Source organism: Pezoporus wallicus, unplaced genomic scaffold (assembly GCF_028554395.1).
Source record: "Pezoporus wallicus isolate ANWC-B61680 ecotype Strahan unplaced genomic scaffold, APGP_CSIRO_Pwel_v1 contig_12993, whole genome shotgun sequence".
Classification (NCBI taxonomy): Eukaryota; Metazoa; Chordata; class Aves; order Psittaciformes; family Psittacidae; genus Pezoporus; species Pezoporus wallicus.
In genome coordinates this window covers 48248-64202 of record NW_026637136.1, presented here as the reverse complement: position 1 = coordinate 64202, position 15955 = coordinate 48248, and the positions used below count along the sequence as shown (strand labels likewise).

The 15955-nt window shown below is 59.2% G+C and overlaps 2 protein-coding genes across 2 annotated transcripts; one reads left to right on the top strand and one right to left on the bottom strand.

The window, feature by feature from the left end:
* Nucleotides 1-1867: 1867 nt before the first annotated feature.
* RRP12 (ribosomal RNA processing 12 homolog) lies at nucleotides 1868-13078 on the bottom strand. Its single transcript, XM_057403632.1, has 34 exons — nucleotides 12844-13078; nucleotides 11790-12025; nucleotides 11608-11691; nucleotides 11306-11382; nucleotides 11020-11125; nucleotides 10744-10860; nucleotides 10492-10630; nucleotides 10078-10205; nucleotides 9643-9741; nucleotides 9471-9562; nucleotides 9284-9395; nucleotides 9025-9122; nucleotides 8756-8870; nucleotides 8389-8531; nucleotides 8029-8150; nucleotides 7819-7883; nucleotides 7545-7707; nucleotides 7292-7446; nucleotides 6681-6748; nucleotides 6398-6491; nucleotides 6061-6219; nucleotides 5884-5964; nucleotides 5696-5801; nucleotides 5446-5553; nucleotides 5173-5330; nucleotides 4759-4850; nucleotides 4509-4667; nucleotides 4149-4321; nucleotides 3900-4013; nucleotides 3539-3588; nucleotides 3190-3265; nucleotides 2890-2957; nucleotides 2416-2498; nucleotides 1868-2207 (listed from the first exon to the last, which is right to left on the bottom strand). The coding sequence occupies exons 1-34, from the start codon at nucleotides 13049-13051 to the stop codon at nucleotides 2105-2107; spliced, it is 3951 nt and encodes a 1316-aa protein (XP_057259615.1). The 5' UTR covers nucleotides 13052-13078; the 3' UTR covers nucleotides 1868-2104.
* Nucleotides 13079-13290: 212 nt separating this feature from the next.
* On the top strand, nucleotides 13291-15872 carry PGAM1 (phosphoglycerate mutase 1). The gene is made up of 4 exons (XM_057403644.1): nucleotides 13291-13550; nucleotides 13898-14172; nucleotides 14658-14838; nucleotides 14921-15872. The coding sequence occupies exons 1-4, from the start codon at nucleotides 13412-13414 to the stop codon at nucleotides 15088-15090; spliced, it is 765 nt and encodes a 254-aa protein (XP_057259627.1). The 5' UTR covers nucleotides 13291-13411; the 3' UTR covers nucleotides 15091-15872.
* The last annotated feature ends 83 nt before the right edge of the window (nucleotides 15873-15955 follow it).

Here is a 15955-nt window from a genome sequence, read left to right as displayed (position 1 = left end):
AGGAGGTGCATGCCTTAACAGCATGCCGAGTGAAGAAATAACCCCCAGCCACCTCCCACCGTGAGCAGCAAAAGCCAAGCTTCGCTCCATGCCCCCATCCTGTGCTCCTCTATGGGTAACTGCTATTTGTAGCTGCCATCTGCAGGAGGCAGGACCCACATCACCGCTCACCCTGCCCCACAGCAGAGCCCCCAGAGATGCAGGTCTAACCCCTGTCACAGGCAGCTGCCAGCAGGGAGCAAGCTTGACTTGCAGCCAGCCTCCTGGGCAGGATAATGTCTCCTCTCCAAGGGTTCCTATTGCGTTACATTGTTAATTAGCTGATTAACAAGTTGTTGCTGCAGAAGAATCTGTGCTCTGGCCACCAGCTCAAGCAATCAGCATCCTCTGTGCTAATGAAACTCTTCTGTTGCACACAGGCATGCAACAACATGCAAACAAAGAATACAGTGAGTAATCTGCAGCTTTTAAATGAATCAGCTACAGCATTCCAGGCGCTGTCTCCAAAGAAAGAAGAGAAGGCAGGAAGACAGCTCTGGTGGGCCTGGAGCCACATGTTACAGGTGTTGGGGGCTCAAAGGTGACTGCTGCCTTCTCCCTCTGTCCTGCGCTCAGCAGAGGGAGGGCATCATGCCAAGGCTGCAGGCAGCAGAGGAAGATGGATGTAGCTCCTGCTGACTGAACATGGTGCTGCTGGAGGTGCCTGTCCCGTAAGCCAGGCTGTGGGCAGGACTAGAGCAGCAGCACCTCAACATGGCCACAGGGTTAAGGGTCCAAGTGAGAGCCTCAGGCAGGGAGGCAGGAAAGTGACAGTGCTCCTGCCAAGGCAGGACCAATACCAGTACAAGAGCTCCTCCTCCACCTCAAAGCTTTTAAAAGGATCTTGGAAAAAAAAAAAAAAAAAAACGAAACAGAAAGCTCATAAAAGAGCCACAAAACTGGATCTACAGCTTTCAGGAAGAAGCCTACAGTAAGAAGCGAACAACCACAATCCCTTTAGCTTATTAGGAGACTGAGAAGCGTTGCAATTCCAGCATGTAAGCTACCACAGTAGCTAACAAAAGACTTAAGGCTTTTTAGCACAGAAGGGAAAGCCAGCTACATTCACAAATACATGTTCTTTGCAGGGTGAGCAATGGGACCCATATCCACTACCTTTCCTGCTCCATTCTCTCCAGCATACTTTGGCCAAACACCACCTTTTGGGCTCATTGTAGTATCTGGGCAAAACCAGATGCTCAGGCTACCCTGAACCTAAAAAGGTTCAGGATTATTTGCACTGCTCACGTCTACCTGGCAGGTGGTGGTCAGAACACATGAAAGGGCTTCTCCCAGCTCTCACAGGTAAGGTAAAGGGCACGACACAGAGGTTTACAGTAGCAGTTTTCTGGCCAATTTGAAGAACATTACAGTGAGCTGTTCCTGCCCCACAACCAGGCATGGCTGATACACGAAAAGCTGAGACAAGACAGAAACCAGTGGGAGCCAAATAGCAGGCACTCCCCCCCCATGGCACAGATCCCCTGGCCCATGGTGCAGGCCAGAAAATCCTGCCAAGAGGGAGTTTGTATAAGAAAGCTGGTTGTAAGCAAAGGACTTCACCATCTCCAGCTTTTTTCTTTGGACAACTCCACAACTCAACCCAACTGCATGTGTGCCAGGGGTGCACGGGACACAGGCACTGCCTCACTGTGCCACAGCGTTGTTCCTGGCAGCTCCCAGGCAAGCCCCACGCAGGGGAGAGGGCTCCAGCCCTGCTGCACTGGGGCAGCAGCACAGCACAGATGTGCGAAGTACGCGCGGCTTTCAAGAGGAGAGCAGGAATCCGGGCTGGATAGGAACAGTGCGTATTTATCAATATAGGCTGTTACACATCACTTGCCTTCACACACACACACACGCCTTCCTCCAGGCACGGGAGGGCAGGGCCTGGGACATGAGTTCGTAACACAACCGGGCTGGCTTCTCAGGCAGTCTCAGCCGCAGGCCACCTTCCGCAGAGGAGTCCTCACTGCTCCACTCAGGAAGCCCCCATCCTCCAGTGCCCAGAGGCCACAGGGCATTGTCCAACCTAGGGTAGTGCAGGCTGAGCACCGGAGTCTCCTCAGGAGCGCTGTGCCCTCAGACGGCTCCTGCGGCCGGCTTTGGCCCCGCGCTGTGCTCCCTTCATCAGGCCCTTGAACTGGCCCTGCATCTTCGCACGCTTCCTGGAGGGAGGAAGGGGTGGGAGGCTGGGTTAGTGCAGGCACTGGGCACATCTAATGCACAGGGATGCTCCAAGCCCCACAACGAGCAGTGTAGAGGCTGGCAGGGAGCTCCCAGACCCACAAAACCACCCCCCATGACAACAGAAAGCAGGATCAAACCCAGGTTTTGGCCTCATTCCTGACCCTGCATCTTTCCTGCTAGCCTCACCTTCTGTTGAGTTTAGATCTGTTGAGGGGGATGTAGGCATAGGGGTCGAGCTGTCCTTTCTTCTTCACGTCTCCTTTACCTTTCTGTGGGAGACAGTGATATGGGAGAAGATGCAGCATGAGGCGAGATGCATGTGACCCTTTCTGGTGCAACCCTGTCACCCAGCCATCCCGAAGACTATGCTGTAGTGGGGTGCCAGATGAGCACATGGCTCTGGAAGCCAGTTTCCCACACACATGATGCTACAGACACCTGCTTTGAGCAGTGAACATAAACTGGCCACGGCAAGGGCAGGACAGGGACTCCAAGAGGGGCTGGGAACATTCACAGGCACTGAGTGTTTGGCAACTCCTCTTGCAGCAGAGATCCTCTCCAGCCTTGGTGCTACTGGACCAGGTCCCCAGCAACAAACAGTGCTTCCTGTCCCAGCAACCTCCTTCCCTCTGCAACCCTGTAGTCCCCAGCACCTCTCACCTTGGATCTGTACTCTGCACCGAAGGCTGGCTCCTTGTTCAGCTGCCGGTGGATCCCAGAGCCTCCAGCTGGAAAACAGGGAATGCGTGTTGGAAGGGGGTCCTAGGGCTTCCCCTTCCCAGTCCCAGGCTGCGGGAGCAGCGCAGCTGCCTCCAGCTCTTGCGTGTGAGGACAGCAGAGAAGGGCAGTCATTTTCCACACCAAAGGTCTCTGCTCCAGCTGTCCTGGAGCAGCCCAGCACAATGGGGATGAGGTTCTGGCCCCTGGGAGACCCAGAGAAGACACAGGCTTTGTACCTACCTTTGTACTGAGGGTAGGACCCAGCCTCAGGCTCATCATCTGGCTCCTCTCTGAACCGACGCTTCTGGCTTTTCTTCTGCAGAAGGTGGCAGCAGGACCCTGCAGCTCATTTGCCCTCACAGTTCTGACCTCCCATGGGCCCTTGACCTCCCATGGGGGCCCAGAGACCTTCCAGGCTGCCTGTGCATGTCCCTGTCCCCAGCCAGTCTCCCACACCCCTCCAGGCAGCTGATGCTTGCCCAGTGTCCCCACTAGCCTCGGACAGAGCTGCAGCTGCCATGGCACATGCAAGGGCTTGTCACGGCCAAGTTCCCCAACATCACCTCAGGACCTCAAGCCCCATACTCACACTGCGCAGACCCACGTCTTGCAGCACATCTGCCATCTCCTCGTCTGCTCCTACGGTACAGAACAAGAGGGTCAATGCAGGATGCGGGTTCAGGACAGCCCCAGTGCTGTGCCAGTCCCTGGATCAGGCTGCAGGAGCAGGGTGCTCCTGCCAAACTAGCATTTGGTGGCCGTGTCCCCTCCTACACCCTGTTGGTGATGGAGGTGCCTCCCTGGGTGGCAGTGGCCCAGAGGAGAGCCACTGGGAGTGACATAGGGCTATACCAGCTCCCGCCCCTTCCACACACATAGAGATGGCAAGAAGAAAATCACCTGGAGTACCAGAGCAAGCCTTACATGACCCCTGCCAGCCCAGGCAGTACCTTTGGCTTCATCATCCATCTCCTCCTCCTCGTCATGGATGATCAGGCGCCCGTCCTTAGACACTTGGAAGTCGTGGCTCACTCCTCTGGCCCGCTTGAGGCCTGGCTTGGTGGCTGCTCACAGAGAAATGGGTCAGGGCCTGGGGAAGGACCCACCCCCAGGGCAATCATACCCCCATTGCCTCTGTGCACCCCAGCAGTCCCCACCAACCCCCCCACCCCAGCCACATCCTAAGCTCCGATCCTCACCCAGCACCCGCTGGGACACATTGGGATCCAGGAAGTTGAGGGGCTCATCCTCTTCCCCTTCCTTCAGCCAGGCCTGGCCCTTCTGCCGTACTTGCTTCCTCCCCTCCTTGCCCCACTTCCCTTCCTCTAGCTCCTCCTCCTCGTCCTCCGAGTCAGCCAGGATCTCCTCCATGCTGGTCAAAAGACAGGAAGGATGATGGAAACATAGCAAGCCCAGGGTTGCAGACCCTAGCCTGCTCCACAACGCACAGCAGCCCTGGAGATGTCTCCAGCATCCCTAGCTAGATGCACCAGCTGAGGAGATCCAGCACAAAGCCCTCCGTGGGGGCTGCTCCTTCTTCACCCCATGCTCATATTCACCTCTCTCCTCTGGGCTGTGCTAGTGGTGCCTCCTCTTCATCTGTACTTGCAGCCGCCCGCCTCAGTGCACGCTGCTTGCGGTTCCGGGCTTCTGCCTTGCGGAGGTTCACCAGAACCTTATGGAACTCAGCCGGCAGCAGCCCCTTCACCAGCTCAAAGCTGAGGAGTGCACAGAGAGTAGTCAGTGCTCACCTTCTCCTGCACCACTTCCCAGGCTGCTCCCCTGCTGTCCCAGCAACCCCCGGCTCACCCAAATTTGCGGATGAACTTGGTGAGGAGGTTCCGCAGCTTCATTCGGAAGTGGCGTCTCATGTCATCAGAAAGGTTCCCCACGGCCTCCAGCTGCCAGCACAGAGACCCTCATGACCACAGCACCCCTGCCCTGGGCACCCAGTCTCTGACCCTTCCCCTGTATGACCACCTTGCATACCCTGCTGCCTCCTCCCCATGCCTACCCCAGGCAGGGCCATAGGGAGGTCTCCCTGCCTGGCCGGCTGGTTCATGAAGGTTCTCTGGCAGGTCCATACCAGCAGTAGCAGAGGAACCTCCCCTTTGCTGTCTCAGCCCCAGAGATCAAGGTGCAGCTGGAGATACTCCTGGCTGCCCAAGGCAGATGCAGCTCTGCCCCACCACCCTCCCTGGGGCACCCCGCACGGGATCTCACCATTCCCTGGACATGCTTGGCCAGCAGCTTGGTGTCCACCAGCAGCAGTGTGACCTTGAGGAAGCCCAGGGCTGCCTTCACCACGTCCCGCGTGCGGGAGGCCAGCAGCAGGCAGATGTTCTGCAGGAGCTGCTCCACCACCCTCAGCTCCAGGTGATCTGCAACCACAGCAGGGATCAACCACAGCCTTATCCTAGCATCTCCAGCCCTTTGCTGGAGGGCTTTGCCTCACCCGTGCTGTCCCTGTCCTCCAGCCCTCCAGCTCCTGCTCACCTTTGAACTCGAAGAACAAGCGGGTCAGCGCCAGCACCGTGCAGCTGATCATAGTGACTGAGCCTGTGAGCCCCACGTACACCAGGAGCAGGAACCGCTCCAAGCCCTCTGCAAGAGAAGAATGACTCAGGCCCTTGTTCACCCCCTAACCAGCAGCATCCCTGGCCTGTTTCAGCAGGGTGCGGGGCTGAAATTCAGTGGGTCTGATCCCCCCCAGCCATGTGGCTGAGCAAGCAGAGCAGGAGCTCACCTTGGGGGGTGGGCCCGAAGCGGATGAAGGCATGCCCCATCTCCACAAGCAGCACAAAGGCGTTCTTACGTGCCCCCACTGACACCTCCTTGGTGCACAGGATGACCTGGAGGCACACAGGCACATCGCATCACTGCTGCCACTCCTGTGGCTACAATCAACAGGCAGAACCCAGGGACCACGCTCACCTCTGGGACCAGGGCTGTGATGAAGGGCTCATGCTCTGCAGAGAGCTGCTTCACGATGTGCAACAGGCACTTCAGGCGGGGCTGGGGAAAGAAACAGCCCAGCACTGGTACCCGCAGGGTCACACACTCTGCAGCCCGATCCCCCCCCTTGCAGCTGAGCTCCACCACTGCTCTCACCCTCTTGGCCGGGGACACCGCACTCTTGAGTGAGTCCAGCAGCGCTGCCTGCAGCTCCTGCAGGTGGGAGCGGACGAAGGCCTGGCAGGGATCATGGGGAGCAGCACACACCTCCTCCAGCACGCGGTATGCCTTCTTCTGCACGCTGCGCTCTTTGCTCTGCAGGGACAGCCAATATGTTACGGCAGCCCCTCACCATAGTGTCTGGCTACCCAAAGCAGCCCAGGCCACACAGCAGAAACCCATCCCTTATAGCACCTGCTCAGCCCTGCAGAGCGGGGGTCCAAGCTGGCAGCAAGCTGGAAGTACCCCTCTGCACCCCCTGGGGCTGACTTACCTGGAGGGAAGGCTGGATGGTGTGGTACAGGGAGTCCAGGGACTGTTCATCAGTATAGGGTGCCATTGCTACCACCAGGTCCAGGATGGAGAGTCTGCAATAGAGAAGGACACACAAGTGGGTAACTGCAGCATCACTGACACTGCCTGACCAAGGTGGGACAATGGCTGCAGGTCTCATCGGATGCACAGGAGTGGCAGATCCCACACAGGACAGACAGCACAAGTGCCCTAGTGCTGCTCACCAGGCAGCTTTACCATTAGCACCAGCACCTGGGTGTTACCTGGCAAACTCAGAGCTCTCAGGACTGGTCAGCTTCAGGCTGGCTTTCTGCAGGAACCCACACACCATCTGCAGGGCAAGCACACAGCAGGATCAGAGTTAGCCAAAGGGAGTGCTTTTACAAGAGTTTGCAATCCAAATGCCTTGCCACAGGACTTTCTAGAAACCAGAAGCACCAGCAGGTCCAAAAAAGAGTTGGAACAAATTCACAAAGGGCTCGTGCATGATGCACCAGATACGGCTGCAGGATTGGGAAATCATAGAATCAGTGGTTTGGGTTGGGAAGGATCTTAAGATCATCTAGCTCCAACCCCATGCCATGGGCAGGGATACTTTCTGCTAGACCAGGCTGCATCCAACCTGTCCTTGAACACTGCCAGGGATAGAGCATTCACACCTTCCTTAAGCAGCCTGTTCCAGTTCCTCACCCACTCTCACAGTAAAGAATTTCTGGCTGGGAAGGGCTCCCTCCCCACAAGGGCAGAATGGGCTGCTCTCTGCTCAACCTCCTTTTGTCCTCTCCAGTCAGGCACCCACCATAGCCCCATCAGACTCCGTCTGGGTAGGAGATGCTGGCCCGAGCCGGCACAGCCTGCCCTGCTGCCCCCTCACCTGGGGGTCAGTGATGGTCAGGTAAGCACGGACAGTGTCCAGCACAGAGCGGTGCTGAGCATTGCTGCCCCCATCCTCCTCGGGCTGGCTGTACACATTGAACAGGATGGGCAGGAAATTTTTGGCAAAGCGACCCACTTCTGCCCGCTCTGCATCTAGAGAGAGGATGACGGGGGACGGGATGGATCAGCATCTCCCCTCTCCAGGTCACCGCAGGGGATAAGGACCCATCACAAGGGTCTGTCTACCCGACCTGTCCCGCAGCCTTTGTGGATGAGGGTGCGCAAGGCCTGGCATACAGTGGGGCGGAGGTCCGGGCGCTCGCTGATGGCCATGCCCAGGGTGCGGGCCAGACCCTTGAAGGCCTCCAGCACATCTGTGGGGTGGGTGCAGAAGCCGGGCAGCAGGGTCCAGACCTGGAAGGCGAGGGAAAAGAGGGGAGGGTGGCACCCTCTGCCCAAGTCACCCATTCCCAAGCTTGGCACCATGGGTACACTACAGCAGGGCTCCTGGGTGCTTCTTGTTACCTGCCACTGCAGCGTGTCGTAGATCTTAGCCTCCATGCTCTTCCCAGCCTGGGTAAACTCCAGGGCTGCAGAAGAGAAGGGGGAGATGGCTAGAGCAGCAGAGGTGGCAAAGCCCCACTCCATCTCAGGGTATGGAAGGGAGGTCCCATGGAAAACCCTGGGGCTGCAGGACTGCACCCGCTGGGACCCCCACTATGCCACCTGTCTCACCTCTGCTTTTCAGTGCAGCTGCCAAGGGCAAGAAGTAGCTGGTGAAGAAGCCGAGCCGTGCACCCTGCACATAGTCTCGCAGCACTGGCAGGAGCCAGCTGCGGGGGAAATCCAGCGTTAACCTGGGGAGAGAAGGGCAGGTCAGGGGAGTGAAGGGCACTGCTGGCATGAGTCCCTGAGCACAGGGCACCTCTACCCAGCTTCAAGGCTGGGCACAGGTAGGCTCAGCACAGCCAAACACCTCCAGCACTGTATGGGGACTGAATGGGAATGGTTACATTCAGGCTGCAACAGGCTGGTTACAACAGGCTGCAAAATCACTGCCTCATGATCACATTACAGCAAAATCGCTGTACTCACTCTTTGCCATCGATGTCCAGGGGCACAGCTTCCAGCACTACCTCAGGGCCCATGGTGCTCACAGCAGCCCCCACTGCCTGGTCCACTTCGGCAGTGTAGGGGAAGTGTGGGGAGAGACGCAGGTCACACAGAGACTGGAGACACTGTGGGGACAGGGCAGGATGGTCACAGATGAGCCACAGAGGCAGCTCTGGCACGTGTTTCTCACTATGCCCGCCCAGGGATGCCAGCTTCCCTGCCTGTTCCTGTGCTGGTCCCAGAGCTGCACAGTGGGCCCTGGGATGGCGCTGCTCCACAGCTGGAGAGGACAATGCAGCCACCCACCCTGCCTCCATGGGTGAGTCTGTGACCTCCCAGCCTGCCTCACCTTCTTCATGATGGGGTGGCACTGCTTCCCACATGTCCCAAAGAAGATCTCCAGCACCCGCAGCACCTCAGCCCATGCTGCATGGAAGCGGTATGTCAGGCCTTCCTCCACTGATCTGAGGAGAGAGGAGATGATCACACTGGCAGAGACTGACACTGCATGACCAGGGTGCCCACCATGCTTGCCAGCCCCCATCAGAGACCAGGCAGGGTGACTCAGAGCTCAGAAAGACTCATGGGGACAGCCTCTCCCATGCCACCACTCCTCACTTGAACATCTTGCACAGGTAGGCAGCAGGGGCTGGAGCAGATGCAGAAACAGTGCCCAGGTCCTCCATGTGTGGAGCAACACACTCACTCAGAAGGGTCTGCAAAGGCAAACAGGGAAAATGGGGCAGCAGTGGGCCACAGATTCCCCAGCCTGGCAGGCACAGAGGAGCACAGAACTCCCCCAAAAAAACCCAAACTGCTGGGGAGAGCCTCCACAAGGCCCAGAGCAGCCAGACAGAGAGGAACCCGTGTGTGGTACCTCCAGGGTCCGCGCTGCTGCCGCCACCACCTGGGAGTGTGGGGAGAGGAAGCAGTTCATGGCGGCAGAGAAGAGCCGAGGCAGGTGAGCCCAGCACAGGTCCTTCTGCAGCCTGCAGAGGAGAGACCAGGCAGGTGAGACACCAAACAGCTGCCCCTTCCCTGCCCTGCCGTGCCCCTGCACCCACCTGCCCAGGTTGACGTGTGCCCGCTCCATGGTGGACAGCCAGGTCAGCAGCGGCTGCAGGTCACTTGTGCTGGGCACGTAGTCATAGAGGGCCTGGGAAAGCAGAGGGAGGGCAGGTGGGTGTCACAGCACTGCCATGGCCATCCCTGCCCGCACTGCCAGCCCCCACTCACAGTGATGATCTGGGCGTTGAGCTCAGCCGGCAGGCAGGCCACGCTGGCCTGGGCACTGAAGAGGCTGTGGAAGGCTTGCATGGCACACGCCGTCACCAGCTGCAAAGGACACGGTGTCAGGAAGGGGGGAGCTCTGCTTTACGCCCCCGACCCCAGAGCAGGCTCTGTTCCGGGATGCCAAACACTGCTGTGACTGTGCTCCCTCATAGGGTTAAGGCTGGAAAAGACCCTAATATCATCTAGTTGAAACCCTGTCAGCCTCTCTCTTCCACAGCAGGCAAACCAGCAAGCACCAGTTACCCCAGGCTCCTCCATGTCTTGCATCCTGCATTTCCAGGCTCCCAGCCAGCACCCAAACAGGTTTGAGCCCTTCCAGGGTGCAGCTGAGAGATAAAGGGGCTGTCCCCTTGCCATCCCTGTCATGGGGACACTCACCACGTGGCTGAGGGTCATGACTCGGAGCAAGGTCTCACAGCAGGTCTTCACCACGGCTGCAGGGAAGCAGGGTAGCAGGTCCCGCAGGAGGGCGAGGACATGCAGTGTGGTGGTCGCCTCCTTGGTGCCTGTGGGAGCAGAGCAATGTCTGAGCCTGTGGCACCACCCCATGGCAAAGCCCTGCCTGTGACCCAGAGAGCTGTGATGAACACTCCCCAACTTCTGGGAAGAGCAGAGCAACACACAAATGGCTGGGGACCCCCCAGATTATATTAGGTGCCCCAGAGGCATCTCATACCCTCCCCAGTAATCCCAGGGTACTGCACCCATATCTCTTCCCTTCAAGTCCTTATTTTCCCACAGCCACAACCCCCCCCCCTTCAGCTGCAGACCCCTTGCCCCAGCACCCCACACCTCCAGATTTTTCAATCTCCTGCACGCAGAACTTGGCGGTGGATGGTGCTGCAGGGTGATGCTCAGGAGCTACGTCCCCAAACATAAACTCGCTGCCCCTCAGAACAGAGCACACGCCATACTGCGCTGCTTTCCGCACCTGGGGAAGGAGAGCCCATGCGGGTAGAAGCCACAGAACACAGGGGCACAGCCAGCCCCAGAAATGAGTCCCAAAGGCAGTGTCACCCCTTGCCAGAGGCACTGCGCACTCACCTTGGGCTTGGTGTGAACACAGAAGCTCAGCAAGCCGTGATAGACCTGGAGGGTGACAGGGTAGCTCCAGGCTGCCAAGTCCTGCTTCCGCAGCAGTGTGGCCAGGCAAGAGAGGACCTGTGACAAGGGAGCAGCAGAGGCATTAGCAACATCCCAGAGAGACCCTTCTTGTCATTGCAACAGCTTCAAGCCGAGCATCAGCACCACCCCACAGCAGCAGCCTCAACCACAGCTCTGGGCAGAGCTGGCACAGCTGGCTGCCACTTGGCTACTCACCCATCGCAGGGCAGAGGTGGAGCTGCTGCAGGCCTGCGAGGACATGATACCCATGAAGGTTTTTGAGGCATCTGAGAACTTTTTTATAAGCACAGGGCTTGGGACCCTGCCGGAAGAAAGGAGCACGAGTGGGGTGGAGCGGGACAGCTGGTGGCAGTCACGGGGAATTGCATCCCCAGCCAGCCCCTGTTGGGTGCCTTCCCCAGCCTGGGGAGGAGGGACTGCGCAAGGCCCTCTGCCATGCTGGGGCCAGGCAGCTCTCACCACTCCTTTGTCAGCCACTCACCGCTTCAGGACAAGGTTAAGCAGGTATGCAACAGCAGCCATTGACTCAGGGGACTCCACCACCTCCAGCGTGGTCATCTGGGAACAGGGAACGGGTGAGTGAGGGGGGAGCAGGACTTCATACCAGGCCAGCCTTTCCCCAACTCTTGTGGAGTGGGGAATAAAACCCAGGAGCAGCCCAAAAGCATCTCTGCTGGAGGACCTCAACTAGGAGCACAGCACCTTCCTCCACTAACCCTACTGAGAGCCCACGCACGCTGCCAACAGCAGCTCTGCTCACACCTCCTCACAGCCACCACTCACCAGTGCAGCAAAGTACTCTGTCTCAGTCTCCTTCCCTCCCCGCGAGCGGATCACCTCTGTCACTGCTGCCAGCACAGCGCAGATCTACAAGCAGCAAAGAGAGCAAGTTAGTGCCCACAGCCTCACACCTGGGGGGCCATCTCCACCAGACCCCCCTGCCCCAGCCCTGCTCCTGCCCATACCTCTTTGTGAGCAGCAGAGTTAGATTCCCAGAAGCGCTGCACCTTGCTGAAGGTGGCGTTGGTGCAGTCACTCAACCCGCTCAGGAAGGTGCCAGAGGACTTCTCTGTCGCAGCTTCTGCAGCACCATCCTCCTCCATACGGAGCTGGGCACTGCCACTTGTCCTCTCCAAACGCAGGGACCCCGACTGCAGCTCATTGTGCAGCTTCACCGCATCCACTGTCAGGTTACTTTTCTCTGCCGGGGGAAGAGGTGCATTCAGAAAAACAAAGCTGTCTTGTTCCACTGTTCACCCCAAAACCCCCATCAGCCAGACCCACTTGGCTGGAGCTCATCTCCAGGGTATGGGACACTGATGCTGCTTCCTCCTGATGACAGAAAGCACAATAACTAGAGAGAGCTCCTCATTCCTATATAAACAAGCCAGGGCACAGTCCAGCCACCTTCTCTGATGAAGGAGAGCATTATGTCTGCACAAACATGCCCTGCCATACCAAGGCTTTAACACTGAGGTGCCTCTTGTATTCTGCCCCATTCATCTTCTTCTACCTGGAACCCTGGCAACCAAACAGCCATAGCATATACTTCACATCCCTCTGGGACCCACACACCAGCTTGCAACCAGCTGCAAGAGGACAGCGCATGCCACAAGACACATTTCTGTATCAGCAGAATGTTTTTGGAAGCTGAATCGCTCCCGCCATGAGGAGAGTCACACTGCCAGGACAGCACATATCCCAGCTGCGAGCAGGACCCTCACTGGGCCCTGGCAGAACGACAGGCACCGCTGCATGCCGTGCCGTTTCACTCCACGGCCCGGTGTCGGGGTGAAGGCAACAAGGCCATGCTCGTTAACGCCGTGGGCTCGGTTCCCCTCCCCGGTCTGCTGCCTCCGCCTACTGAGGCTGTAGCTCGGGGATCAGCCCTGGTCCCTCCTACCCCAACCCCAGATATGGGGAACCACGGACTTAAAGGCTCGTCCCGCACCCCCCAGGTGTCCCTGCACTCCCGCCGGGAAGGCGGGCCCCCGCTCCCCGCCCGGCGCCTGCGCTCACCCGCGGGCCGGCTGCAGAAGCGACTGCGGGCGGCCAGGCGGTGCTGGCGCGTTTCGGGGTTGCTGTCGCTGCTGTGGCCCTTCCGCCACCGCTTCAGCTTGGCGGCGGCACCCGACCGGAGACGCCCACCCCGCGCCATGCTGCACCCGGCTCCACGTGCGGCCGCGCCACGCACACATCCCCTTCCGCTTCCGGCGCCCGCCGCCATCTTGAGTAAGGGCACGGCTGCCCTCAGCACCAGGCACCTCCCACTGAGGCGGGGGACCAGGAAAGCGAAGCTCGGTCGGGCGGGTCAGGGCTCGGATACGTGCCCCGGTGTGACACCGTTTCGCACCGGGTACCGCGCGGTGACGTCACGCCCTGAAGGTCGCACCGCCCTTCGCGGCCCCGCCATAAGCTACGTGCGATTCCCCCTGACCGCCAGCTTCGCGCATGCGCCGCTCGGGGAGGAGGCGGGGCTGGGCCGGCTGCGTCGGTCGCGCGCTGCAGCGGCGTGAGGAGAGAGGGAGCGAGAGCGCGCGCACACCGGTCAGCCCGCCCCTGTCTCCCGCCTCGCCGCTGCTCCGCCATGGCCGCCTATCGCCTCGTCCTCGTCCGCCACGGGGAGAGCGCGTGGAACCTGGAGAACCGCTTCAGCGGCTGGTACGATGCCGATCTCAGCCCCGCCGGGCAGCAAGAGGCGCGGCGCGGCGGCGAGGCCCTCCGAGGTACCGGTGACCGGGGGAAGAGGGAGGGTGTGGGGGGGTGATGTGTGGATTAAGGGGTGGGGATGTGCGGCCGCCTCGGGCCTCGTGAGGAGGGTTTGGGGTCCTCCGATGCCGGGGGGGTGTTCTCTGGTGCTGGGGCGGGACTTTAGTACCGAAGGGGGAGTATCAGGTAACGGGGCGGGGGGGGCGGTTCTCCGTTACCGGTCACGTCCCTGCCACCCGTGCCCGGTAGCCGCGCGGTGCGGCTGCCATGCTCGGCACCTCGCTGGTTGCGTAAGGCCCGGCTCTAACCTCCCCGGTGTCGCCCCCCCCCCCCCCCCCCCCCCCCCCGTTCCTTCTTGTTCCAGATGCCGGCTATGAGTTCGACATCTGCTTCACCTCGGTGCAGAAACGGGCCATCCGCACTCTCTGGACCGTCCTGGATGCCATCGATCAGATGTGGTTACCCGTTATCCGAACCTGGCGCCTGAATGAGAGGCACTACGGGGCTCTCACGGGATTGAACAAGGCTGAGACGGCGGCGAAGCACGGTGAGGCACAGGTGAAGATCTGGAGGCGCTCCTATGACATCCCTCCACCTCCCATGCAGTCCGATCACCCCTTCTACAGCACCATCTCCAAGGTAAGACCCATTGCTCTTAGTCTGCCTTGCTGGAAGCTCCTAAAAGCCACATTAGGCCCCTGCAGGGTGATGTGGCTTCCTCCACAAAGTCTCCTCTGTCTCTGTTGCAGCAGCCAGGTGGTTGTGCATGATGCTCATTGGCTTTGGGCTGTTCGTCCCACTCCTTCCCAGGGGAGTTGAACCCCTGGGCATTGCACAGACAGATTCAAACCAGAAGGGATGATATCTCTGTTAATGATTATTCCCATGACCTGTGCATGGAGGTTTATTCTGGTGTCTTTGCCCAGAGCGAGCGACATGTGGCTTTCCCTGGGAGGGGCTCAGCCCTGATTGCAGCCTCAGACTGGTAACATGCTTCTTTGCTTCCAAGCCTGTCTAGTGGGTGCTCAGGTGGAGAATTTAGGGGAGGGACAAAGGCCTTGCCACTGCCTTCCCACACTGCTTGGGTGCACTGGGCTGCTGCATGATCGTGGCTTTTTCCCCAGGACCGTCGCTATGCTGACCTGACAGAGGACCAGCTGCCAACATGTGAGAGCTTGAAGGACACCATTGCCCGGGCTCTGCCTTTCTGGAATGAGGAAATCGTCCCGCAGATCAAAGAGGGCAAGCGAGTCCTTATTGCTGCCCATGGCAACAGCCTGCGTGGGATTGTCAAGCACCTGGAAGGTACATCAGCCCTGCAGGGGTATCACGAGGGTCTCCCCTGGTGCGAGCAGGGCCACAAGTAACAGCCCATCTGTGTTTGCAGGTATGTCAGAAGAGGCCATCATGGAGCTGAACCTGCCCACTGGCATCCCCATTGTCTATGAGCTGGACAAGAACCTGAAACCTGTCAAGCCCATGCAGTTCCTGGGGGATGAGGAGACAGTGCGCAAGGCCATGGAGGCCGTTGCTGCTCAGGGCAAGGTCAAGAAGTGAGAGCAGGCAGCAGGCTATTAAGTAGTAGAGGCCCCCGCCCCCTCCTCCCCTCTGTGCACACCCCCCACAGCTGTAGGAACTTGGAGCTGCAGAACTGGAGCAGCTCCCCAGGATTAGCCCTATTCCCTCGGGACCAGGCTCCCCTCTGCAGACAGCTCGGGGTGAGGGGCTGTGTGTGGAGGGCTGTGTGAAAGGGAGTGCTGGCTCTATCAGGCAGCAGCCACACATCTTTCCTTGCCAAGATCCCAGCCCTCGGGCCCTGTCTGCAGGGGGACATGCTGAGCGATCCCTTGCTGTGCCAGGCTCCTCTGCTTTGCTTCCTGGCAGCTCTTGTCCCCTGGTTACTGTTGCTTGGTTTAGTCATCCTGGGAGCAGTGGGGTGAGCACAGCGCAGGCAGCAACCAAAGTGGGGACCCCATCCCCTTGTGGGTTTGGGACTGGGATGTGTGGATGCTGAAGGGATTGTGTTTTGGTGCAAGTGGTACTTGTGACCCTGGACGTAGCCCTGCCAGCCCCTGCTTTAACTTATTGCCTCTGGACAAGGGCGCCTGTCGCCCGGAGGTTCGTGCCCACCACATACTTCCCCCAGCTGAAGCCCATCCCAGTCCTGCTAGTGAAGCAGATGTCACTGTCCCCACCTCACCTGCGTGTACGTGGCCCTGTTGCTGTGGCCTCCCCCTCTGCCCATGCCACAAGCCTGGGGCCACGGGGGGGGGGGGCTGTAACTGTCCAACGTTAACAGCTGTCTTGTTCCACTTCAATAAAGGAGTAATGCGCAATAACGGGGAGTCTGAGCATTGCTGTGCCCGGGTGGGTGCGGCTCCCTCCCTGTCCAGCACCACGTGTGTGTGAGGCAGCAGCTGGG

Coding starts and splice junctions, on each gene's coding strand:
- RRP12 (XM_057403632.1), bottom strand. CDS start 13,051: ATGGCGGCGGGCGCCGGAAGCGGAAGGGGATGTGTGCGTGGCGCGGCC. Junction 9,396..9,470: donor GCACACGTCAACCTGGGCAG/GTGGGTGCAGGG, acceptor TCTCCTCTGCAG/GCTGCAGAAGGACCTGTGCT. Junction 8,871..9,024: donor TACCTGTGCAAGATGTTCAA/GTGAGGAGTGGT, acceptor CTCTCTCCTCAG/ATCAGTGGAGGAAGGCCTGA.
- PGAM1 (XM_057403644.1), top strand. CDS start 13,412: ATGGCCGCCTATCGCCTCGTCCTCGTCCGCCACGGGGAGAGCGCGTGG. Junction 13,551..13,897: donor CGGCGGCGAGGCCCTCCGAG/GTACCGGTGACC, acceptor TTCTTGTTCCAG/ATGCCGGCTATGAGTTCGAC. Junction 14,839..14,920: donor GATTGTCAAGCACCTGGAAG/GTACATCAGCCC, acceptor CTGTGTTTGCAG/GTATGTCAGAAGAGGCCATC.